General features: G+C 35.7%; 1 protein-coding gene across 3 annotated transcripts in view; it reads left to right on the forward strand.

Annotated features, from left to right (window-relative positions):
* The window catches only part of CNOT2 (CCR4-NOT transcription complex subunit 2), a 130453-nt gene that overhangs the window by 41586 nt on the left and 62525 nt on the right, over positions 1-26342 (forward strand). For 2 of the 3 annotated variants that reach the window (XM_060656984.3, XM_078449675.2), the window contains exon 2: positions 10083-10155. In XM_060656984.3, the coding sequence (XP_060512967.1) occupies positions 10083-10155 (73 nt within the window). Of the gene's footprint in view, positions 1-10012; positions 10156-26342 lie in introns of all 3 variants that reach the window. The other variant, XM_060656985.3, reaches the window with a different exon arrangement.

Below are 26342 nucleotides of genomic sequence, written 5' to 3' on the forward strand. Positions count from 1 at the left end.
TTACACTTTCCCCAAAACAAAACAAAAGAGACAACAAAAGCGCAGGTTTTCCCTGCTGTCTGAAGCAGAGCATTCCTATGGAACCTTACCTAAGCCACAATGACACAAAGTGAAGAAACAATTACCTTTTCCTAAAAATAAAAATCCTCTTTGGATTTCTTTCAGTTAGGAAAACAGATACTAATGTAGGTGTTTTGTAAAAGTGAAGTGGTGTAATGCAAACTTTGAGATATCGGGGAAGCCTGTACTGACTGTATAAGAGGAACTTTATTAAAAATTTCTTCTAACAAGGTTTATTGTAATGTTTGCATCTACTTTTTTGTATTACCCACTTCTGAACTTAATAATCCATGTATTTCAACCAAAGAAATCTTGTGCTTGTAAAACATTTTAAGAAGTAATGTTTAAGACCTAACATTAGTTTTCAGAGGTAGGAATAAGACCTGGCAAGGAAAGGGCACGTGGGCATACAAAAGAAACGAATAATGCTCTTACATTACCTTCAGTTTATAGTGTTTGTTTTTACTCAGTACTTAGGCTGAAATGAAAACTTTTGATTTTCACTTTCCTGTACAGTCTTAGCCCCAAAAGTCTTATTAACCTTGGCTGCACATTAGAATCATCTGGAGCACTTTAAAAAGCACCTAATGAGGGGGTTCCATGCCTGCCCAGTTAATGAAAGTAGGGGCAAGGGAGGGGACATCAGTGTTTTTTAAAAAATCCCTAGATGATTCTGTTTGCATCCTGTGATAAAAAACTATAAATCCTTTAGCCTATCTCTGTCCTCTCTAAATATGCCCGCTTCTTTTTCTGATGGTGTCCTAGACAGTCTTGTACCAGGGCTCTGCCTAGTACCTCTGGCCATTCCCTTGTCCATCATACAAAAAATAGTGTAACATTTAACTCTTTCATATGAAGACAAAACTTTGAGGGGTTTGGAAAATGTTCATTTAGTTAGTGTTCACCCACGATAACCCACTTTTATGTTATCTTCTTTAAAGGGCAGCTGTAATTATTTTCTGCCTTTTTTTTTTTTTAACTTAAGCTGTATTTAATACTGTTATGAAAATTGGAAAAATAATTAATTTTGAGAGTTAAAAATATATATATAATTGACTTGTTAGATTTATGTCAGAAGCAACTTTTTAATTACTTTTTGTAAGAAGCCACATAATTTCCCTTTATCACTTGATTATCATTTTTTCAGAGATAATTTTGGTAAGCCTAATCAGTTATGACAGTGGGTATGGACTAGTCAGTTTTTGTTATCACCTTATCACTAGTATCAACAGCTTGTATAAATTATTATGAGAAAAAAACATTGCCTATAAAAATTTTTATATTTTTTCAGATTTCTGGTTCACGTGTGGTATTTTTTAATTGCTGATATGAAATAACAATATTTAATGACCTTACAGCCATTCTGCAAGGAGAGTAACAAGGGAGTTGTTACATATTTTAAGGAGTTTTAATTAGAGATTATAATTTTAGCAAGTTCTTTTGTTAAATTAATAGAACTGTCCATTCCACAGTAGATTATGAGGCTAATATGACTTGGTCTTATTTAAAAAACATTCTTTGGGGTGCCTGGGTGGCGCAGTCGGTTAAGCGTCCGACTTCAGCCAGGTCGCGATCTCGCGGTCCGTGAGTTCGAGCCCCGAGTCGGGCTCTGGGCTGATGGCTCGGAGCCTGGAGCCTGTTTCCGATTCTGTGTCTCCCTCTCTCTCTGCCCCTCCCCCGTTCATGCTCTGTCTCTCTCTGTCCCAAAAATAAATAAAAAACGTTGAAAAAAAAAAAATTTAAAAAACATTCTTTTAAAATGTTTGTTTATTTTCGAGAGAGAGCAAGTGAGCTGAGGAGGGGCAGAGAGGAGGAAGACACAGAATCCAAATGAGCTGTCAGCACAGAGCCTGACACAGGGCTTGAACTTGTGAATCCAAGATCTTGACCTAACCGGAGTTGGGCGCTTAACTGACTGAGCCATCGAGGCGCCCTGATTTGGTCTTGTTTTAGAGGGACTACTTTGGCAATAGCTACTTCAGTCCTTGGAAGCCTTTGTGGATTTTTAGCTAAAGGTTCTAAAACATTTATTAATTTTAATACTTTCTTTAGCTCTTAATTAACATAAAATTAGTAAGTACTAAAAATTTGGCCTTTGACACATTTTGTTGATCAATTAATTCAAACAACACAGTTACTTAAATGAAGTTTATGTATCATAAATCTGGTTTATAAATTTACTTGATCCTAGTCATGAGCTAGATTGCATTGATCTTGTATGAAGAAATTGAATCACGTGGAGGCTAACAACTTGTATAAACATATGTAAGTTTTCAGGTAGCAGGAAGCTTAGAACGCCCTTGATTGTCCTGAGTTGGGATTTTAATTTCATTTAAGCCTAAAATAACAGATTTTAATTCCCAAGCCTGTGGTTCAGAAATTATTGAACTTCTGTCATTTAATAAATTCATTGGGGCTGTCTTTATTGTATTTCATTTTATTTGGGACTTTTAAGACTTGGTAGTAGGATATTTCTGTGTTGAGATGCTGGATGTTTTAGACAGTTGTACTGGTTTTCTACTCTTAGTAAGTTCTATGTATGTGGTCCCCGGAATCCTCTTTGGCATATATGTGAGAGAACTACACAGGTATATTAGAAGTAGTGCATCAGGAAGGCTACCACTACAGAAAATAGAAGATACACCAAATTAAGTTACAAAATATGAAATGATGACAACCATAGAATATATTGATTTAAAGAGAATATGTCAATTTATTTTTATTTGTGTTCCTTTGTAAATATGGGCAGCTTTTCACTTTACATGGTAATTCTAGACCCATGAAGCATGGAATATTAAAACATTCAGAAACACTATTTTAATTAATGTGGCAATTTTCCCACATTCCATTTGTTATGAAACTGAAACTCCTCTTGAGTTTTACTTACATCTGTTTCATCTGCTCACGTTTCTTGTATGTACAAGTCATCAACTCAGACATTTTGAAACATTTATCCATGTAATTGAACCAAAAATTGTTCAGCAAATAGGTTCTGGGGCGCCTGGGTGACTCAGTTGGCTAAGCATCTGACTTTGGTTCAGGTCACGATCTCACAGTTTGTGGGTTTGAGCCCTGCATTGGGCTCTGTGCTGACAGCTCAGAGCCTGGAGTCTGCTTCAGAGTCTGTCTTCCTCTCTCTTCCCCTTCCCCTCTCATGCTCTGTCTCTCTCTTTTTCTCTCTCTCTCAAAAAAAAAAAATAATAATAAAAATAAATAAATAAATAAATAAAAATAAAGAAAATAAGTTCATAACGTTTTGTAACTACAATCTACCTATTTACAAGAAGTTGCTTGACATAGTTCTGGAATTTAAGTAACCTTGAGATTTTAAAGATAATGGCTAAGTGCACTTACTTCAGCTTTTATTAAGCTCCAGTGAAATTGGTCCTATCTGGTAGTCTGTTCTAATACTCAACCTGGAATGTAACGTCCTCCTTTTTTCTTTCTCTTTTTCTTTCTTTCTTTCTTTCTTTCTTTCTTTCTTTCTTTCTTTCTCTTTCCTTCCTTTTCTTTCTTTCTTTCTTTTTCTTTCTTTCTTTCTTTCTTTCTTTCTTTCTTTCTTTCTTTCTATTTATTTTATTTATTTATTATCAAATTGGTTTCCATACAACACCCAGTGCTCCTCCCAACAGGTGCCCTCCTTGTAATGTCGTCTTTAAAAAAAAAAAAAAAAAAGAGTAAAGCTTATCCAACTGGTTCAACTGTCTTAACTTGGCTAAATTCACATTGTAGCTTAGAAGTTGAGTTGGTAATGACTGCCAAATTACAGATGTTTTAGATACAATTCCCAAACTCCTTAGGAAGCTGAAGCCAGAGAGAAATTGATTAAGCTAGTACTAGAATTCAGATTTTCTGGTTCTTGGTCCATTCAGGATATATATTTTTATATGATGATGTCACATCCAAAATTTAATAGCACTCAGAATAAAGCTAATAACTATTTTCACTCTCCAATAAAGTATTTTCTAGAGATTTTTCTCTAGATTCCTGACATTTGAGTGTTACCAGTCTGTTAAAAAGAGATAAACTTATTTAGCTTAATTGCAAATTAAGAGATATTAGAGATAAACTTATTTAACTTAATTATAAATATTAAATAAAATTTTGAGCCTTTTAGAAATTAGCTTTGTTTACCTTGTTGAAAAAATCTTTTAAATATTCTTATATCGAGCTTATCTTTCAAAGTATAATTTTGACATACCTGTTAATCACTTGACATTTTATCAACTTTTAATTTATTTTCAATTGACATATACCAGTGAAATGATCTGTTCTGTAAAAATCTGAATGATTAATATTTAAAGTGTTTTATAATAAAGAACAAATTGATATCAATAGAAGATGGCTCTGACTCTAATCCAGTACTACATAGTTTCTCATAGGGAGAAACCTGGCTCTTGCCAACCATCATCTATTTTACTTATTGTTTATCTCCACTATACATACATAGCAGTTTCAGAATTATTAACCCGTAGCTCTGTGATGAATCATTTTGCCAACTAGAATACATTATTTATGTAGAGTTTTTCTCCCTTCTTACAGTTAGCAGTTAAAACATCATTTTCCAAAGTTACTTAGGTCAGCACATTTCCCATACTCCTTTCAGCGTGGCTGGATCATACATTTAAAATACTATTAGTCTTTTTCCAGGTCTGTATTTCTAACCGCTTGGTTGATTTTTAAAATTTGCATACATTACTGTTCACTCTCTATGTTGTGAAGTTCTGTGGATTTTAACACATGCATAATAGCATCATGTATCCACCACTCCAGTGCTATATGGAATAGTTCCATCTCTCTAAAAGTTTCCATGTGTCCCCCTTTGTAGTCAGTCACTTATTCCACCCCTTTCCAGGCCCCTGGAAAGCACTCATTTATTTTCTTTCCCTGTAGTTTTGTCTTTCTAGAATGTCATATGACTAGAAACATGTAATATATAGCCTTTTTGATCTATATTCTTTTCTTTGTGTTGCATGGAATAATAGCTTGATCTTTTTTTATTGTTGAGTGGAATCCTATATAGATGTACCATTTTGTTCATCCCTTCATCTGTTTGAAAGGACGTCTTCATTGGTATAAACATTCGTGAACAGGTTTTCAAATGAACATGTTTTTAGTTTGCTTTGGTAAATACCCAGGGGCACAGTTGCTGGGTTGTATGGTTAAGTGTATGTTTAACTTTATGAGAAACTGAACTCTTCCAAAGTGGCTGTATTTATCTTCATTTTTGAAAGGTATTTTTGCTGGATTTGGAACTCTCAATTGAGTTTTTTTCCTTCTGTAGTTTAAAAATGTTGAACCTGCTTTGCACTGTTTCTTAATGAGAAGTCGACTGTCATTCCTGGTTTTTTTCCCCCTCTGTTTCAATTTATATATACTTTCCCTCTTCCATCTCCTTTAAGATTCTGTTTTGCTGTTTTTCATCAACTTGATTTTAAAATCATCATGAGGTTTTTGTTGTTGTTATCTTTGGTGGTTGAGTTATTGACTCTGTGAGTATAGTTTTCATAAAATTTAGGAAAAATTTGACCATTTTCTTTCCTTCTCGCTCTTTCACTCTTTCTGGGACACTAACTACATTAAAATTAGCTGTTTGATATTGCCCAGTAGTTCGCTGTCTCACTTGGTACGGTCTCACAGTTCTTTTTTTTCTCGTCTGTTTTCTCACTGTTTAATTTTTTATTTTTTTAATTGCCAGCTGTGTCTTCAATTCACTAAACTTTTCTTTGAAGTTTAGAAAAGACTGCTGTTAATCTTATCCAATGCATGTTTAATTACAGATGTTGAATTTTTAGTTCTGGAAGATCAGTTTGAGTCTTTTATTTTATTTTGAGAGAGTGCATGTGTGCATGAGCCTGGGCGGGGGGGTGGGTGGAGGGAGAGAAAGGGAAGGGAAGGGGGAAGAAAGAAAGAAAGAAAGAAAGAAAGAAAGAAAGAAAGAAAGAAAGAAAGAAAGGAGGGAGGGAGGGAGGAAGGAAGGAAGGAAGGAAGGAAGGAAGGAAGGAAATGAATGAATCTCAGGTATGCTGCATGCCCAGCATGGAGCCCAGTGAGTGGCTGGATCCCATATGTGCTTAACGGACTGAGCCACCCAGGTGCCCCCAGTTTGAGCCTTTTAAAAAAGCTTTTTAACTTTCAACTAATTATAAACTTGTAAGAAGATGCAAAAGTAGTACAGAGAAGTCCCATATACACATCACCTATCTTCCTCCAATGACGTCATCTTAACATAACTACAGCACATTATCGAAACCAGAAATTGGCACAAGCTCTCACTTTTTTTTGGTATGTGTTTATCATTCTGTGATGTTTTATCAAACATGTAGAATCATATAACCACCACCACAAGCAAGATACAGAACTTTTCTGTCACCATAAATTCCTCTGTGTTGCCAACTTAACCTCCTTATCTAATGATTGTATCACCTGGATCATTGCTGGATCCTTCTATGTTCTATTTTACTTTGTTTGGGGTGTATTTCCTGCATCTTTGCATGACTGGTAATTTTCAATTAGATGCCAGATATTTAATTTTATATTATTTAATACTGGAGTGTGTTGTATTATTTTAAATATTGTTGGGTTTTGTTTTGGGTTTCAGTTATGGCAGAAATAGCTTCATCCTTTTGAGGCTTGGTTTTAACTTTGTTAGTGCTGGTCCATAACATCCTTAGTCTAAGGCTTCTTTGGTTTCATTGTTTAGGCATTCATTACCTTCTGAACTCTATTCAATACCGCGCTGTGTTAAAGCCATCCTACTGTAGTTGATGGGAACATAAGTTCTGGGGATTGGTTTGATTACTTTTCAGAGGCTTTTTCTCTAGAATAAGTAGTTTTTTACATGTGTGCACAGATAATTACTCAGCTAAACCCTGAGGGTGATCTGTCTTCAGATCTTTGAAGCTCTTTTTCTCTGCAGCTTCCTTCTTTTCATTTGCCCTACAAATTGTAGCTGGCTTGGTGTCTCCCCTAACTTTGGATTCTTTTCGTTTCCCTTAGCTCACTGAGACCGTTAGGTTTTGATTGGGTTCCGCCTCCCCCTCCCATGTTTTAGCCTCATACCTCTACAGGCTGCAGTAGGGCTTTACTTCATTTGTTCTTTTTTCTTGATGATCTCTGTCCTGAGATGAAAATCATTGTTTTATATATTTTATCTAACTTTCTAGTTATTTAAGGTAGGAGAGTAAGTATAGTCTCTGTGTTCCCATCTTGGAAGGCATTCTGCCTTGTAGAAAATTTCATGGTAGTTTTATAAATATTTGTCTTTTCTGACTTTTTGAATGTTTAGGACTTTGTAGGAAAACCAGTGTATAAACTTTTTATATATATAGGCAGCTAGAATGCATGTTTTCTCATACTTTCTCCTTTTCACATACTCTGTCTTACATATATACTTACATCCTTTTTCATCTATTATGCACTTTTCATTCCCAGTGAGTATCGACACAATCTATTAGTGAACATTTTTGCTTAATATAAGATAATGGTGACAAATGTTTGCTTTTTCATGGTTACCCAGAAGAAAATAGAGTGCCTTCCTTCCTTTTTCCCTTTGTTTGTCAAAAGGAGATGATGATTCTTAGTTATTGATCAATATAGAATATTGATTCATACATTGCTTAGAGCAAATAGTGGCTGTTGACTGAAACCCTAAGACATGAAATATTTGAAGTTATCCCAAGAGGGAGAAACAAAAGAAATGAACAGAAACAAGTTTTCCCTTTGTGCTAAAATCCATAGTATTCCAAAGTTAATATTTGTCTTTTAACTGGTAAGTTTACAGATTAAATAACTTTTATCTTTAATTAAGGTTTATTTAGCATATAAAGTTCTCATCATAGTTTTTTTACATAGTTAGGTTATGTTAACGTACATTACATTACTTTGAAAATTGCCTTGCCTGATTTTAGATTGCTAACATCTTTTGATGAAACTAGTATAATGTGATGGTAATGTATGGGCTTTAATGTAAACATAGCTAATTTAATAAGGAAAAATAAAATTTGCCCTGTAAGAAAAAACTGAAATTTTACATTATTATCCATTGAATTCAGAGTTGCCATGAGTAGATTAATAGTTTTGGCAAGTGTTGTTTTAAATTATTATTTTTATAAAACACTAACATTAGGTGCTCCTGGGTGGCTCAGTTGGTTGAGCATTCAGCTTCGTCTCAGGTCATGATCTCACAGTTAGTGGGTTTGAGCCCTGCAGCTGGCTCTCTGCTGTCAGCACAGAGCCGGCTTCAGATCCTCTGTCTCCCCCTCTCTCTGCCCCTCCCTCACTCATGCCTGCTCTCCCTCTGTCAAAAATAAATAAATATTAAAGAACACATTAAAACAGGATTAGGTTTTTTTTGGTGGGGGGTAAAAATACATAATAAATAGTTTTGCTCCCATTTTGTAACAATCATGAACATTTAAATTGGAGCTGAATGTGTGTCACTTAACTATTCTTGAACATCAGTTCACTTGATAATTTTATTTTATGATTAACCTAATTCCTTGCTAGATGATAAAGATTACATTTATGGCAGTAAATATACCTACAGTTTAAAAAATCTTTCTCATTTGTTATGTTTGAGAGACATACTTAATATCACTGGTACATATAAATTGGTAATGGCAATTAACATTTTTGGCCTAGAGTCAGGCATCTTAAAGTATTTCAGCCAAACATACAGTGTAAGGTGGTCCACATTAAGTAAAAGTATAGCACCCACTAGCTTTGTATTTGTGATTAGACATAAAACCAAAGATGGAATGTAGGTTTTCATTATGTGAATTCTTTTATGTAATAATACTAATTTTTAGTGATTTATTTTCCTTGAAAATGTTTTCTGTCCTTATTAGATTGCTTTTTGGAGGTAATCCATAGGGGTGTGTTTGTGTGTGTTGATTGGTTTTAATAAAATTGATTCATGCTTACTATGAATTTAAATTAAAGGTTTTTATTATCCTCTCCCAAAGCAAATTTCGTGTGATGTTAAATAATTGTTCTAAATTTGAACTTTTAGTGGTTAGCAACTATTATATATTAATTCAGTAGGATATGTACCATTTCCCTAGGGTAAACATTTTACTGAAACAGGTGAGAGACATTTGTCTCGAAAAGATAATGTTTACAGCTTCTTTGTAGATACCACTTTTGAGTTTTTGATCTTTTAATTTTCAGTTTACAGTTTACATTTTTGAGTTTACATCTCTAGGGACTCTCACCTCTGCTTCAATGACTTTTTTTTTTTTTTTTTTTTGGTACCTGAGGTGCTTAGTGCCTCATCATTTTGGATTTATTTATCTCTGTCCAAGTTAAGAAATAAGCTCTATTATTTCTCTGCTTTAATGTAAAAAAATAAATAAATAGAGCATTATGAAATTAGAGTATTGAAGGACAAAGGCATCCAGAAAGTTGGCATATGTTGCTACTCTTCCTTGGGGTAAATTTTAAATAGAATATTGAGTTAAGTTTGCATCTATTAATCATCCTGAGAATATATGATATATTCCAGTCTTACGGCATAGAAATAAACCTCATAAACTGAATGAATAACAGTTCTGATAAACAAACCTTAGGAGGAGAATGATTTGAAATTACACAACTGAATCTGAATTAATTGGGTATTTCTGAGACTAATAGAGTATTTAAAAGAAAAAATATATCAGTTGAAGGCTGAAATTTTTTTGTCCACTGTTTTATTGACCATAAGTGTCCTCTTTGTGTGTGAGGTCTGGTGTACAGTTTTAATTGGAGAGAGTATAAGAGTTTTTTATATTTAATAATTTTTTAAAGTATCTACCAGTCTAGCCCTCCCTAGATGGTTAAGAGAAAGATGCATTATGATATTAAAATAGTACTTTTTGTTTCTGTTTTATGTGTATCATATTGGATATTTTTGCTGCTGTTCATATGTTTACATGTTAGTAATTTTGACGGCTTTTGGATAATTCCACTCTAGAGGGAGAACTGGTGGGCGGTCCTTCCTGTGACACGACCCTTGAGTGACAGTTCTATTTGATTGCCTCCAGTACTGTGAGGAAAGGACACGACTCTATGGTGAGGACTGATGGACATACATTATCTGAGAAAAGAAACTACCAGGTAAGATCAGTTTTTTTTTCCCCCTTTTTGTCTTTGTATCATATTGCTACATTGAACTGTTTAATATGTTATATTTAATTGAAACCAGCAAATTCGATATACTCCAATATGAAAACTTTGGCTTATAATTTAAAATGCATGTGTTGGCTTTGACAGCTGAAATAGTTGGGAACATTTAAATCATGCTTATGGTAAATGTATATTTTGTTAGTGTCAACGTAATTCTTTATGTATATGTCAAAACTTAGATTATCTGGTACACAATTTATGACTCCATGGCTGGGTTCAGAGCTAGTATTCTGTAAAACAAAGTGCTGAGTGTGTGTGTGTGTGTGTGTGTGTGTGTGTGTGTGTGTACATATATATATGTACACATAGGTACATATTATTATTCCTGGAGGAATAAACCTGAATTCTTAGGCTATATTCAGGGTTAATAGAGCATCACAGATGTGTAGACAAAATTGGTTAGAATATAAAAGAAATAGAAATGCAACATCCCAGGGTGCTCAGAGACCCAAATTCTATTGAATTTCTCATTAGCTTGCTATCCTTATAATGTTAGATTCTTGTTTTGTCATTTATTTTTTTTAATTTTTTTTTAACGTTTATTTATTATTGAGATACAGAGAGACACAGAGCGTGAGCAGGGGAGGGAGACATAGAATCTGAAGCTTGAGGGAGCAGGAGAGGGTGTGGGGAGACATAGAATCCGAAGCAGGCTCCAGGCTCTGAGCTGTCAGCACAGAGCCTGATGCGGGGCACGAACTCACAAACCGCGAGATCATGATCTGAGCCGAAGTCGGTCGCATAACCAACTGAGCCACTCAGGCGCCCCTTGTTTTGTCATTTATTAATAAGCTGGTTAATAGTATCCATTCCCTACATGTAGCATGTAAAGATGCTAAAAGGTGGTTGAAGTGTAATATTCCTTTTTCTGAGGTTTTAAAGGAAGGTGAATTTTAAAGATAGTGGTATGAAATAGTGATTAAAAAATTTTTTTTGAATTTCATTTTTCAAAGAAACTCTCCTTTTTTAATAATAACATTACCAAATTATGCAGTAATTCAGAGTACAGAATAGTTCAAAGCTCAGGTAAGGATAAGCTGTAGGCTTTCTGCATGGGTACATACATGTTCAGCTTCCCTCACACCCTGCCACCTACCAGTTTTGTTCCCTCTAGGCTGTTGAAGGCAACTCAGTGTTATAGCAGCAGCTTTGATTCTAACCATTTCTCTGCTAATCATTTATTTTAGCTCAGTTAATCTTTTCTTCCCTCAAAGTGGAAAGGTAAATAGTGGAAAAAATTGTGAATGGGTCTTCGTGGTGTTTATAGCAAAGATCCTTTGATTACAAGATTTAGATTTACTTGTTTTAGGTTCTCATTTGGGCACTGTGCCTAATAAAAATAGTGTCCAGTTGTTCTTCCTGTCACTTGCTGTCTGAAGTTTCTTGCCAGATCTTTATGATTTTAATAAGCCGTAGTTGTGGCTCTGCAGACACAGTTCTCCCTGTAACCTTTTCTATCTATTCAGGGTTCTTACAGACTTGACCAACATGGCCTTTGCTCATTTTCCTACTTGCTCTAGCTCCTCCGGCCTCACAACCACTTCCAAGTACCTTGACTCATAAGAGTTTAAGTGGTCACACTGCTTGGGCTGTTGCATCTTTTGATAGGTTCTGCTAAATTATTTTAAGAGTATTGTGATTCTAGGCTATGTGGCTTTTTGGTGCTCATAATCAGGTTGGTAAAGTGTAAGTATAGAACTTTTGTATGGTTATACAGTATGGTAATTTACTTCATGGAATCATTTTAATATAGAATTCCAAAATTTTCATTAAGAAAGGAACAAAATGACATTGTATTTTACACATGAAGAGATTTTCTAATTCCTGCTCACTCTACTCTAAAAATACTATATTGTTCCAGTTACATTATTTACCAATAATCCAGGTTCTTTAGCTTCTTTGAAAAAATTCTTGGTTAGAGTTTTTCTGTCTGAAAATATTTCTCCTTTTTTATTGTTACTTAGTAACACTTAATACATGTTGAAATATTGTTGGAAACAATTGTTTAAATCTCCATTGCATAATTATTTTATTTTTGAAGACTCTTGGAAAGGACATATATAGAAATATAATTTCCCTTTCTGATGTGATGATGAGTATATTAAAAGCACATGGGAAATTCAAAATAATATCAAATAAATCACTTGTATTTGTATGGGTAGCACTAAAAGTTCATATATGCTGACACGAAATGATTTGGATTTTTTTAAAAATTCCATTTTGAGGAATTTTGTTTTTTTCATGGATAAAATAGGATTTCTTTGTACCAGTGTTTGCACTCAGTTCATCTTTCGTGGGGTTTTGTTTTTGAAGGGCACTTGATGATTTATAGTGATATTTAGGTATCCTGATAATAGTAGGCTAATATTCCAGAGTTTAATAAGAAAGATCTCTAATTCTCATTTCCTTGTAGACCTGATAAAAAGCCTTAGGAATTTAGCTTAAGAAAATGTATTCCTTCACCTTTGTGCTAAAAACTAATGACTTTCAAATGGGTGTTGGTTGAAGTACTGATTTTTATACTGGTATTTACTTTGTTTCATTTCTTTCTATAAATTTAAACCCAGTTAAGTTTTTGGAGTTTGAATCAAGTAGTTGAATTTTATTTGCTTAGACTGCTATATTATTAGTTCATGTGAGAATTTAATTATTTCAATGGTTCATAGTTCATTCAGTTTTGAAAGGATTGCCAAGCTTTTTTCAGGAAAATATAATCCCCCAGTTTTGCCAGTATTTACTTATCTTCCTTTAATTTCTACTAATTTATTTCAATGATAAGTATGTACAAATCCAACCATGCTAATTACTAATTTAACTCATCACTGGCTTTCCATCTCATATGTAATAAAACCAAACTCTTAAACTTTATACAGTATTTCCATATTCTGACCCCAATCTGCATTTATTTACCCTTCCAATGTCTCTCCTCTGACTTCCTAGTATGAATTTTTTTCAGTTAGGAATACAAAACTGATTTTAATCTCCCTACCATACGCTTTTACACTTAAGCCTTTACTTGTTTTAGTTCCTCTTCATGTAATGCCTCACCTTTGTTTCACACGGTTCAAGAATTAGGTATTATTAGTACTTCCAGAAGTACACTTATATGAGCTCAGTGTTCCTTTTCTTTGCTCTCATAACCTTTGTAGATACTTATAGTTTAGTGTTGACCTAATACATTGTAAGCTATCTATTTGTCCTTGTCTTCCTGTAGACCTGTGCTAATACTGTAGGCACTAACCACAAGTGGCTATTTAGATTTAAATGTATTTGAATTAAAATTGAAAAATTTTAGTTTTCCAGTTGTATTAGCCACATTTCAAATGCCTAACAGCTACTTTCCTTTAATGGCTACCATATCAGACGGTGCAGATGTAGAAATTTTAGGTCATTTCAGAATATTGTCTTGGACGGTACTACTGTATGAGCTAGAGCTGTATTTGTTCATCGTGGAACTGCCAGTACCTACCATGGTTTTGGGTAAATAATAGTTGTTTAATGAATGTTTCAGTAACGTTAAATAAAACGAATTAAGTGAAAGAAAGAAATTGTAGAGTGTGCTGGGTAACATAACTACTGATATTTCCAAGATTTTTAGATGTTACTCTGAATGGAACTTTTTATAATATGAGGTCATTGATAATGTCATGTTGGTTAGTTCATTGTTACCTATAAACTGAATCTAATGCATCCTAATCCGTATGTTCCTGAAGAATACTTCACAGTTGAAACTGCTGCATTAACTTTGTGGGATATAACATGCCACAGAATTATGGCAGTGATTGTATTGTCATTTCCTTCTCCCTCCCCCATCATTAAATATTTTATTTCCTTTTTATATTTTAAATCACAGAAGTTACAGGTATGCGTTGCCAAAACTTTGAAGAATAATGGAAATATAAAATAGGCTGAAAGTTTACCTTAACTGTTTAGTGTATATCTTTTCAGATCTTTTCAAATAACGATGTAAGTGCAAATGTTATTTGTTGTCTTTGTTTCTAACAAATTAGCATTTTTCTGCAGCTTGCATTATTACACTTAATGGAGAAGTTTCCATGTGCCACCCTTCCCTTGCCTCCTTCTCAGAAGTAATCACTAGTTTGAATTTTCTGTTTCATTCTTTTTATTTTTACAGTTTTGTAACATGTGTGTTTCAGTGTATACAGGTGCATCTTTATGTATTGTGAGGTGACTTTGCCCATATATTTCATTACTTCAAATAGGAAAAAAGAACGTATTTCTAGCCCACCCAGAACAATTTCCCAGATATGGCCAAAACACTAAATACTTATCTCTCAAGTATTCACTCAAGTATTTCTGCATAATAGAAAGCATTTAAAATACAAGTTGCTTAATTATTTTAACACAAATACATCAGTAGATATGTTTCCTTTTGGTGTGCAAGACAGTTATACAGCACGATATACAAATTACATTTTTATTTTTTTATACTGCAATAAAAATGTAATGTAAATAAGGAATGATGTACCCTGTTTCTTTTATTCTGAGTTACATTTTATTGAAAATTTATATTTTTCTGCTGTCAGGATACATCTTACAACATGGTATCTTAGAGTCATAGTTGTAACATAGTAGCTTGTAACCATTCATTGATACCTTCTAGTATGATTGAAAACAGCACCAACATCAAAGCATCTTAGAATCTGTAATATGTTAAAGTGTGTTAAAAATGCATAATGAATATAAAGAACACCTAATAAAGTGAACAAGAATTTTCTTTCAAATGGGTACGTAGCAATTCAAGAGTCGTCAGAGTAGATCTGATACCTAGAGCAGAAAGATGGAGGCTTTCATCATTGTTGCTGTTTGGCACTGCATTAAGGTAAACAGGAGTTAGCTGAGGAAGGAATTGGTTCAGAAATCGATGTCTGAAACCAATGAGCTGGTTCACAGTTTATTCTTCCTTTCTTTTGAAACTCTTGTAAACAAATGGCTGTACCCTATTGTTTGTGGCCAGAGATGAAGCAAGGGTATAGAAGACATTCAAAATGGATGACCTATTAAATTCACTTGCAGTTACACAATGAGGTTAGTGCCTATAATTACACTTTTGAATGTGATGCTTCTGCTTATGTCATGATCACATTATCAACAACAGAAATCCTGTTGACTCCATGACTTGAATATTTTTTTAATAAATTTTGACATTTATTTTTTATTTTTGTTTCCTCCTTATTTTTCTTCCCCTGGCCAAGAACATAAAGTTAAATGAATTCCCAAGGCACTCATCGTTGGCTCATAATTACAGGATGCTAACAATGTTAGCCTACTTTCATTGCATTATATCTTCTGATACTTCTTTTCCATCTTCTGAAATCATCAAATGAGGTGATTTTTTCCAGAAAGCAAGTTTCATCGAGATACATGGTATATGGTACCCTTAGTGTCTTAATAATGTTTTCACAGTGCCCCTAGGCCAAAAGAAGTAACTGAACAGCTCTGTTGAGTAATTAGGTCTAAGCCACTTAACAGTAGTTAGCATAGTATCTTGACAGATAACTGCTGTGTTTCCCCAACATTTAAAATATCTGGCAGTATCTGTCTGTATTCACTGTAGTGCTCCTGTTGGGAAATACATTCTCTTTCGGAAAAAAAAAAATCTTCATTTAAGTAATTTGCTTCATTCATAAATATTAGTATGTGTTCATCATTAAGTCATTCATCATTAGGAAAATTAAAACATGAGTGCAGATAATTCTGTGAATCAGAAAAAATACAGAAGTAAGCAAAATTAATTTTCAAAATATACTCTAAGGCCTTGCTTAGATTCTGGGATGAGGGCAGGTTAGTTTTTAAAATCTTTCTGAATTCCCACATAAAAGTAGATCAACTGGGTAGCAAAACCCAAACCATGAAAACATTTATAACAAAACTTGGTGATGTGGTATCCCCATGAACCCTCCCAAATGTAAGCAGATGAGAAATAACCAAAAAACCTACGTGTATCTGTTTCAGTACATAAGAAGGTAGAGAAAAGCACTGGGGTATCTTGACTGAGAATAGAAGCACCTCCGAGTGGTGAACAACCAATTTGAAAGTGATTATCCAGTTTGAAACTGGGAGAGATGTTGCCCACCTGTATATTGGATCTGTGTAAAGGACCTGTAGTGAGGCCTAATGTGAGCAGCCTTGCTCTGTCATCTCTCAAGATTGGCCTACCAGTGCTCCCTTCCAGGATTCTGCTGAGAAGTTTCTGGGAATAGAATCATGATTGAGCAGGATAGAGACAGCAGAGACAGAGTAAAGAGAACCTCTAGATAAAAATGAGAGAGGAGGACAGAGCCAGAAAATCTCAGAAAACAGCCAGATACACACACACACACACACACACACACACACACACACACACACGTGTGTGTGTGTATATGTATATATATATATGTATATTATATGTATATACGTGTGTATATATATGTATATAAGAGAGCTTGAACAGGGGAGAGGGGCAGTGGGGGAAGGGAGAGAGAGAGAGAGAGAGAGAGAGAGAGAGAGAGAGAGAGAATGAATGAATGAATATCCTAAGCAGGCTCCACGCTGAGCATGGACCCCAGCGTGGGGCTCCATCCCATGACCCTGAGATCATGACCTGAGTCAAAATCAGGAGTCTGATGCTCAACCCAGTATTTTTAAACGTTACATGAAAACAACCGAAGAGGGAGCTTGATGAAGTTAGAAGAGTATTTTGAACCAAGCCATGTTCTCAAAATTCAGGAAACTTAAATTCACAAAAGCCCTTTCAAGAATATTTTTAGGAGTGTTTTTAATAATTTTGAGTACCTCGACAGTGTTCATACTGATACGACATTTGACGTCAAAGTTTTTTTAAAGAATTTATGGAGGCTGTGTAAGACATTTCCATATTGAAATCAAGTAAGTGAAGATATTTTCCCATATCTTTAAAAAAATTTTTAATGTTTCTTTTTTAATTTTTGAGAGAGAGAGAGAGACCGAGAGACCCTGAGCAGGGGAGGGACAGAGAGAGAGGGAGACACATAATCTGAAGCAGGCTCCAGACTCTAGGCTCTGAACTGTCAGCGGGGCCCGAACTCACTAATGGTGAGATCATAACCTGAGCCGAAATTGACACTCACCAGACGGGCTGAGCGACCCTGGTGCCCCTACACTCAATTTTTTTTAGATTGATTATTGTATCCATTAATGTTGCTAAACTTTTTATTCTTATAATTTATCTGCAGGTTCCTAAGGAGTTTTCATGTAGATAAGCATATCATCTGGAAATTGCAGTTTTGATACTTTTATTATTTATAACTTGATTTCTGAACTCTATAATATTTCTGATACATTGTTGAAGTGTTAATAGAAATCTTTTGTCTTATTTCTTGTCTTAAAAGCTTTAAGTTGTCACCAGTATGATATTTGCTGCAGTATTTTTTTGTGCGTGGATATACTCTATCAGGATAAAGAGATTTTTTTCTGTAGCGCCTTTTTCATATTTAAGATTGTTGACTATATCCCTTTTCTCTTTGTCAGCCTTGCTACAGATTTGTCATTTAAAATTTTTCAAATCTATGAGATTTTTCTAGTTTTCTAGTTGTTGCTGATTTCTCACGCAGTTTCACTGTAGCTAGAGAGTGTAGTTAGTATGATACCACTTACCTGTTTATGAACTTGGAACAAAATGTGTATTGATCGATTGGTGGGTGTATTGCTGTTTTTCCCATTAGATCATATCTGTTAATCTTGGTGTCTGTGTCTTCTTTACCCACATATTTGCCCATTATTATTCACATATTATCATTATTCATTCCTTTGTTAGATCTGGATTCTATCATATTTTTTCTTTAATTATTATATACATTCTTGTGTTTAATGTGTGATAAGTCCAGCAATTGGAAATTGCTACAGATCATTCTTTTTTTTTTTTAAATTTATTTTTAATGTTTATTTCTGAGAGAAAAAGAGTGTGCGCGCATGAGTGGGGGAGGGGCAGAGAGCAAGCAGGAGACACAGAATCTGAAGCAGGCTCCAGGCTCTAGGCTCTGAATTGTCAACACAGAGCCTGATGTGGGGCCTGAACTCATGAACTCATGAACTTGTGAGGTCATGACCTGAGCTGAAGTCGGTCGCCCAACCAATTGAACCACCCAGGCGCCCATCTGGCAGATCATTCTTAATGTCTTTTGTTTCTGCTGGTTTTCACTTGTGGTACCTTGTTTCCTTGTGTGTGTGTTGTCACCATTTCATGTTTCTTAGCTGTGGGAATTTGTTGAGGACTAGGTGGAAGGACATCCCCCAAGGGGATTTGATTTGCATTTGCTTTTGCCAGTGCCTAAGAGTCTACCAGTCCAGGACCAGTTAAAAATAAAATGTTACCTTAGGTTGCAGTCCATATAGGTAGTGTGAATTCAGGCTGGTTTATGGCTGTTGATTCTCAGAAGAGCTTTCCTTTACCTCTTTCTGCCTAGCATCAAAATCATGATATTCAAGTGCTTTCTTCACTAAGAGGTTATTACAATTATGGTATACCCGTTTAAGGTACTTGCTTTTTGAGAAGGTCTTTTAACAGCTTTTCTACCTTGGGCAAATTCTCCTTTGGGGATATAAACTTGTGTCTTCTCTGAACTCTAGCTTTTACTTTGTTTTGAGGTGCTGAATTTCCCTTTCTCCCTTAACAATTCATTTAAAAATAAAGATGTAATCTCTGTGTTAGTTTTCACTGATATTTTGTTCACACTGTATCTGCATTTGTGAATAAGGTCTGGCATATGCTTAGTGAATATTTGTTGATTGGCTGAACCAATACTTCATGGAACATTTTTAAGTTGGTTTTGAGTGGAGCATTTTGGTTTTTGTGTATAGTATATCCTAGTACCAGAAACATGATCTTAATCATTTTCTAGATCTCAAGTGAAATTTCACTTCTTACGGGAAGCATTTCTTGCTTCTATTCTATATTCTCATTGTTCATTGTAATTTGAGGGGGCTTATTATTTCTGCTTCTTATCATCATCCATAATTGAAAACATCCCTTCCCATTCTTTCTTTTCTCTTTCCATCCTATCTTTCCCCTTTTTTCTCTTCTTACAACTTTTTTTTCTTCCCTTTCTTGTCTGCCTCCTTCAGTTCCCTTTCCTTTTCCCTCCTTACCTTTCTTTATATTGTCATTTTCCTTTTACTTGGAGAACTTTTAAAATTTTTTTTTTATTATGTGTAACCTAGGCAAAATTATTTAAAGTAATTAAATTTTTATTTAAGGAATGACACATGTTGTGGTTCCTTCCACAGCCTATCATCTTGATTCTTCCAAAGTTTATAATCTTCAAGATAGCCCTTTTAAAAAGAACTTTTGCTTAACCCACAATTGTCATGTCCGTTAGCCCACAGTTCTTTTAGTTGGGCTTCTTTGATCGCTACTTGAATATGAATATCCTCATGACATACTACAAAAACTTCCAACCTATAATCTTTGGGACCCAATTTCATCAAGCAGTTTATTTTAGGGCCACATTTAGAGTCAGAGTAAATGGATATTTCTGGTCCTCAATTTCAGACATCCTGTACACATGCATAAGTTCAAATTGTATTTACTCCTAAACTATCACACCCTAGAATAGTACAGATCTTTATATCTTTCTAGATACAGATACAAAGATCTTACATCTTTCTAGATATACCAATTACTAAGATTAAAAAAAAAATTGGGGGACCTGGGTGGCTAAGTCGGTTAAGCGCACGACTTTGGCTTAGGTCCTGATTTCACAGTTTGTGGGTTCAAGCCCTGCATCGGGGTCTGTGCTTACAGCTCAGAGCCTGGAGCCTCCTTCGGATTCTGTGTCTGTCTGTCTGTCTGTCTGTCTCTCTCTCTCTCTCTCTCTCTGCCCCTTTCCCTCTCATGTTTTGTCTCTGTCTCTCAAAAATGAATAAACATTAAAGAAAACACTTTTTTAAAATTGACTGTTAGGTCTTTTATAGTATCTCTGTCAAGTACCTCTTTCCTACATATCTAACAAGTAGTTAGTTCTGTGCTTATAGCAAACCACATTTTTACTCTTTGAATTGTTTCTGACAATGTGAGTCTACAGGATAAAGAGCTATCAGAAAAGACCTTAACTAAAAAACATTTTTGTGGGGCGCCAGGGTGGCTCAGTCGGTTAAGCGTCCGACTTCGGCTCGGGTCATGATCTCATGGTCTGTGAGTTCGAGCCTCCCGCTGGGCTCTGTGCTGACCGCTCAGAGCCTGGAGCCTGTTTCAGATTCTGTGTCTCCCTCTCTCTCTCTCTCACTCTCCCCCGTTCATGCTCTGTCTCTCTCTGCCTCAAAAATAAATAAACGTTAAAAAAAAATTTTTTTTTAAACACATTTGTGATGCCTTTCTGATAGTGATGGATTCTTTCACATTTTTTAAGTCTGTAATAGTCTTTATTTGATCTTCATTTTTGAAGGATTTTTTGCTGGGTATGGAATTAAAGATTGACAGGTTTTTTGTTTTGTTTTTAGTATTTTAAAGATTTTGCTCTAATGTCTTCTGGCTTAGATAATTTCTGACAAAAAAAAACCTGCCATTTTGTTTTAAGTTTATTTATTTATTTTGAGAGAGAGAGAGTGCATGTGCAAGTAGCAGAAGGGCAGAGAGGAGGGAGAGAGAGAATCCCAAGCAGGCTCCACACTGTCAGCACAGAGCCCAATGCAGGGCTTGAACCCATGGACTGTGAGATCAGGACTTGCACCAAAATCAAGAGTCAGATGCTTTTAACCAACTGAGCCATTCACCCCCTTGTGGGGGGGCCTTTACATAATCCTCTTTACATAACATAACTTTTTCTTTCTGGTTAGTATTAAGTTTTTTTTTTTTTTTTAATGTTTATTTTGAGAGAGAGAGAGAGAGAGAGGGAGAGAGGTTGCTGGGGAGGGCAGCAAGAGAGGGAGAGAGAAAATCCCAAGCAGGCTCAATGCTGTCAGCCATCAAGAGTTGGATGCTTAACTGACTGAGCCACCCAGGTGCCCCAGTATTAAATTTTTTTTTTTTTATCACCGGTTTTACAGATTTTGATTATGCTGTGTCTTGGTATAATTTTCTTCATGACTCATGTGTTTGAAATTTATTGAGCCCCTTGAATTTGTGTTTAGAGATTTTATCAAATTTGGGAAATTTTATCCATCACTTCTTTAAATGTTCTCTCCCTGTTTTACTTTGGCGACTCCTATTATACGTATAGTAGATCACTTGAAGTTGTCCCACAGCTTACTGATGTTTTAAATTTTTTTCTTTCCTCTGTGTGTTTTTTTTTTTAGTGTTTTATCTAATTTTGAGAGAGCACAAGTGGGGGAGGGGCAGAGAGAGGTGGACAGAGATCCGAAGCAGGTTTCACTCTGACAGCAGAGGGCCTGATGAGGGGCTTGAATTCGTGAACCGCGAGATCATGACCTGATCTGAAGTTGGACATTCAACTGACTGAGCTACCCAGGTGCCCTGTTGCCTGGTAGTTTTTGTTTGGATGCCAGCCCTTGGAAATTTTACCTTTTTGGTGCTGTATATTTGTATTTTTGCTAATATTCTTGCGCTTTCTTGATGACAGAATGTACTTAGAAGCTGTTTGGGCTCTTTGATACTTCCTTTTTTTTGTCTTTTAATTTTAAGGTGTTTTACACAGAAAGCCAGTAGCCTTTAGTCTAGGTCTAATTTTTCCCAACTGTACTCTTCTGAGTATACTGTACAATGCCTTGTGAATTATATTTTAATACTCTGACTTGTGGGAACAGCCCTGTGTGAGCCCTGGAGGTTGTTACCACTCTTTTTCTAGCCTCTGGTACTTTGCTCCATGCATATGTTGATCAGTGCTTAGCTGAAGCTTCCAGAGACACCTTGTTTGGGTCTTTAGAACTCATTTTCGTTGCAGCTCTCTTCTGTCTGGTACTCTTTAGCCTTTTGACACCAGCTGCCTTGACCCACCTAGACTCAGCTACACTTATCCAATTCGCGGTGGACATTTCTGAGTTCCACCAGGGCTCCCTCTCACTGCACTGCAGCCCAGAAACTCCTCCAGTCTATAAGCAAGGCTGTTTGTAAGCCTCACATTTACTCTTTTCTCTTCTTTCAGGGGTTGTCTTGAGCTGCCTTATGTTCTATGTCTAAAAACCATTGGTTAATATATTTTATCCTTTTTTAAAATTTGTTTCAGGTGAGGCAGGAGAAGACCATGTTCCTACTACTACATTTTGGTTAGAAGTACAAATTACAAGATTTCATTTTTTTTTTTAATTAAAAAAAATTTTTTTTTTCAATATATGAAATTTATTGTCAAATTTGTTTCCATACAACACCCAGTGCTTATCCCAAAAGGTGCCCTCCTCAATACCCATCACCCACCCTCCCCTCCCTCCCACCCCCCATCAACCCTCAGTTTGTTCTCAGTTTTTAAGAGTCTCTTATGCTTTGGCTCTCTCCCACTCTAACCTCTTTTTTTTTTTTTTTCCTTCCCCTCCCCCATGGGTTTCTGTTAAGTTTCTCAGGATCCACATAAGAGTGAAAACATATGGTATCTGTCTTTCTCTGTATGGCTTATTTCACTTAGCATCACACTCTCCAGTTCCATCCATGTTGCTACAAAGGGCCATATTTCGTTCTTTCTCATTGCCATGTAGTACTCCATTATGTATGTAAACCACAATTTCTTTATCCATTCATCAGTTGATGGACATTTAGGCTCTTTCCATAATTTGGCTATTGTTGAGAGTGCCGCTATAAACATTGGGGTACAAGTGCCCCTATGCATCAGTACTCCTGTATCCCTTAGGAGTAGGTAAATTCCTAGCAGTGCTATTGCTGGGTCATAGGGTAGGTCTATTTTTAATTTTTTGAGGAACCTCCACACTGTTTTCCAGAGTGGCTGCACCAATTTGCATTCCCACCAACAGTGCAAGAGGGTTCCCGTTTCTCCACATCCTCTCCAGCATCTATAGTCTCCTGATTTGTTCATTTTGGCCACTCTGACTGGCGTGAGGTGATATCTGAGTGTGGTTTTGATTTGTATTTCCCTGATGAGGAGCGACGTTGAACATCTTTTCATGTGCCTGTTGGCCATCTGGATGTCTTCTTTAGAGAAGTGTCTATTCATGTTTTCTGCCCATTTCTTCACTGGGTTATTTGTTTTTCGGGTGTGGAGTTTTGTGAGCTCTTTATAGATTTTGGATACTAGCCCTTTGTCCGATATGTCATTTGCAAATATCTTTTCCCATTCCGTTGGTTGCCTTTTAGTTTTGTTGGTTGTTTCCTTTGCTGTGCAGAAGCATTTTATCTTCATAAGGTCCCAGTAATTCATTTTTGCTTTTAATTCCCTTGCCTTTGGGGATGTGTCGAGTAAGAGATTGCTACGGCTGAGGTCAGAGAGGTCTTTTCCTGCTTTCTCCTCTAGGGTTTTGATGGTTTCCTGTCTTACATTCAGGTCCTTTATCCATTTTGAGTTTATTTTTGTGAATGGTGTGAGAAAGTGGTCTAGTTTCAACCTTCTGCATGTTGCTGTCCAGTTCTCCCAGCACCATTTGTTAAAGAGACTGTCTTTTTTCCATTGGATGTTCTTTCCTGCTTTGTCAAAGATGAGTTGGCCATACGTTTGTGGGTCTAGTTCTGGGGTTTCTATTCTATTCCATTGGTCTATGTGTCTGTTTTTGTGCCAATACCATGCTGTCTTGAGGATTACAGCTTTGTAGTAGAGGCTAAAGTCTGGGATTGTGATGCCTCCTGCTTTGGTCTTCTTCTTCAAAATTACTTTGGCTATTCGGGGCCTTTTGTGGTTTCATATGAATTTTAGAATTGCTTGTTCTAGTTTCGAGAAGAATGCTGGTGCAATTTTGATTGGGATTGCATTGAATGTGTAGATAGCTTTGGGTAGTATTGACATTTTGACAATATTTATTCTTCCAATCCATGAGCAGGGAATGTCTTTCCATTTCTTTATATCTTCTTCAATTACCTTCATAAGCTTTCTATAGTTTTCAGCATACAGATCTTTTACATCTTTGGTTAGATTTATTCCTAGGTATTTTATGCTTCTTGGTGCAGTTGTGAATGGGATCAGTTTCTTTATTTGTCTTTCTGTTGCTTCATTGTTAGTGTATAAGAATGCAACTGATTTCTGTACATTGATTTTGTATCCTGCAACTTTGCTGAATTCATGAATCAGTTCTAGCAGACTTTTGGTGGAGTCTATCGGATTTTCCATGTATAATATCATGTCATCTGCAAAAAGCGAAAGCTTGACTTCATCTTTGCCAATTTTGATGCCTTTGATTTCCTTTTGTTGTCTGATTGCTGATGCTAGAACTTCCAACACTATGTTAAACAACAGCGGTGAGAGTGGGCATCCCTGTCGTGTTCCTGATCTCAGGGAAAAAGCTCTCAATTTTTCCCCATTGAGGATGATGTTAGCTGTGGGCTTTTCATAAATGGCCTTTATGATCTTTAAGTATGTTCCTTCTATCCCGACTTTCTCAAGGGTTTTTATTAAGAAAGGGTGCTGGATTTTGTCAAAGGCCTTTTCTGCATCGATTGACAGGATCATATGGTTCTTCTCTTTTTTTTTGTTAATGTGATGTATCACGTTGATCGATTTGCGAATGTTGAACCAGCCCTGCATCCCAGGAATGAATCCCACTTGATCATGGTGAATAATTCTTTTTATATGCTGTTGAATTCGATTTGCTAGTATCTTACTGAGAAGTTTTGCATCCATATTCATCAGGGATATTTGCCTGTAGTTCTCTTTTTTTACTGGGTTTCTGTCTGGTTTAGGAATCAAAGTAATCCTGGCTTCATAGAATGAGTCTGGAAGTTTTCCTTCCCTTTCTATTTCTTGGAATAGCTTGAGAAGGATAGGGATTATCTCTGCTTTAAACGTCTGGTAGAACTCCCCTGGGAAGCCATCTGGTCCTGGACTCTCATTTGTTGGGAGATTATTGATAACCGATTCAATTTCTTCGCTGGTTATGGGTCTGTTCAAGCTTTCTATTTCCTCCTGATTGAGTTTTGGAAGAGTGTGGGTGTTTAGGAATTTGTCCATTTCTTCCAGGTTGTCCAATTTGTTGGCATATAATTTTTCATAGTATTCCCTGATAATTGTTTGTATCTCTGAGAGATTGGTTGTAATAATTCCATTTTCATTCATGATTTTATCTATTTGGGTCATCTCCCTTTTCTTTTTGAGAAGCCTGTTTAGAGATTTGTCAATTTTGTTTATTTTTTCAAAAAACCAACTCTTGGTTTCATTGATGTGCTCTACAGTTTTTTTAGATTCTATATTGTTTATTTCTGCTCTGATCTTTATTATTTCTCTTCTTCTGCTGGGTTTAGGCTGCCTTTGCTGTTCTGCTTCTATTTCCTTTAGGTGTGCTGTTAGATTTTGTATTTGGGATTTTTCTTGTTTCTTGAGATAGGCCTGGATTGCAATGTATTTTCCTCTCAGGACTGCCTTTGCTGCATCCCAAAACATTTGGATTGTTGTATTTTCATTTTCGTTTGTTTCCATATATTTTTTAATTTCTTCTCTAATTGCCTGGTTGACCCACTCATTCTTTAGTAGGGTGTCCTTTAACCTCCATGCTTTTGGAGGTTTTCCAGACTTTTTCCTGTGGTTGATTTCAAGCTTCATAGCATTGTGGTCTGAAAGTATGCATGCTGTAATTTCAATTCTTGTATTCTTATGAAGGGCTGTTTTGTGACCCAGTATATGATCTATCTTGGAGAATGTTCCATGTGCACTCGAGAAGAAAGTATATTCTGTTGCTTTGGGATGCAGAGTTCTAAATATATCTGCCAAGTCCATCTGATCCAATGTATCATTCAGGGCCCTTGTTTCTTAATTGACTGTGTGTCTAGATGATCTATCCATTTCTGTAAGTGGAGTGTTAAAGTCCCCTGCAATTAACACATTCTTATCAATAAGGTTGCTTATGTTTATGAGTAATTGTTTTATATATTTGGGGGCTCCAGTATTCGGCGCATAGACATTTATAATTGTTAGCTCTTCCTGATAGATAGACCCTGTAATTATTATATAATGCCCTTCTTCATCTCTTGTTACAGCCTTTAATTTAAAGTCTAGTTTGTCTGATGTAAGTATGGATACTCCAGCTTTCTTTTG

The sequence above is a fragment of the Panthera onca genome, chromosome B4, assembly GCF_046562875.1.
Source record: "Panthera onca isolate mPanOnc1 chromosome B4, mPanOnc1 haplotype 2, whole genome shotgun sequence".
Classification (NCBI taxonomy): Eukaryota; Metazoa; Chordata; class Mammalia; order Carnivora; family Felidae; genus Panthera; species Panthera onca.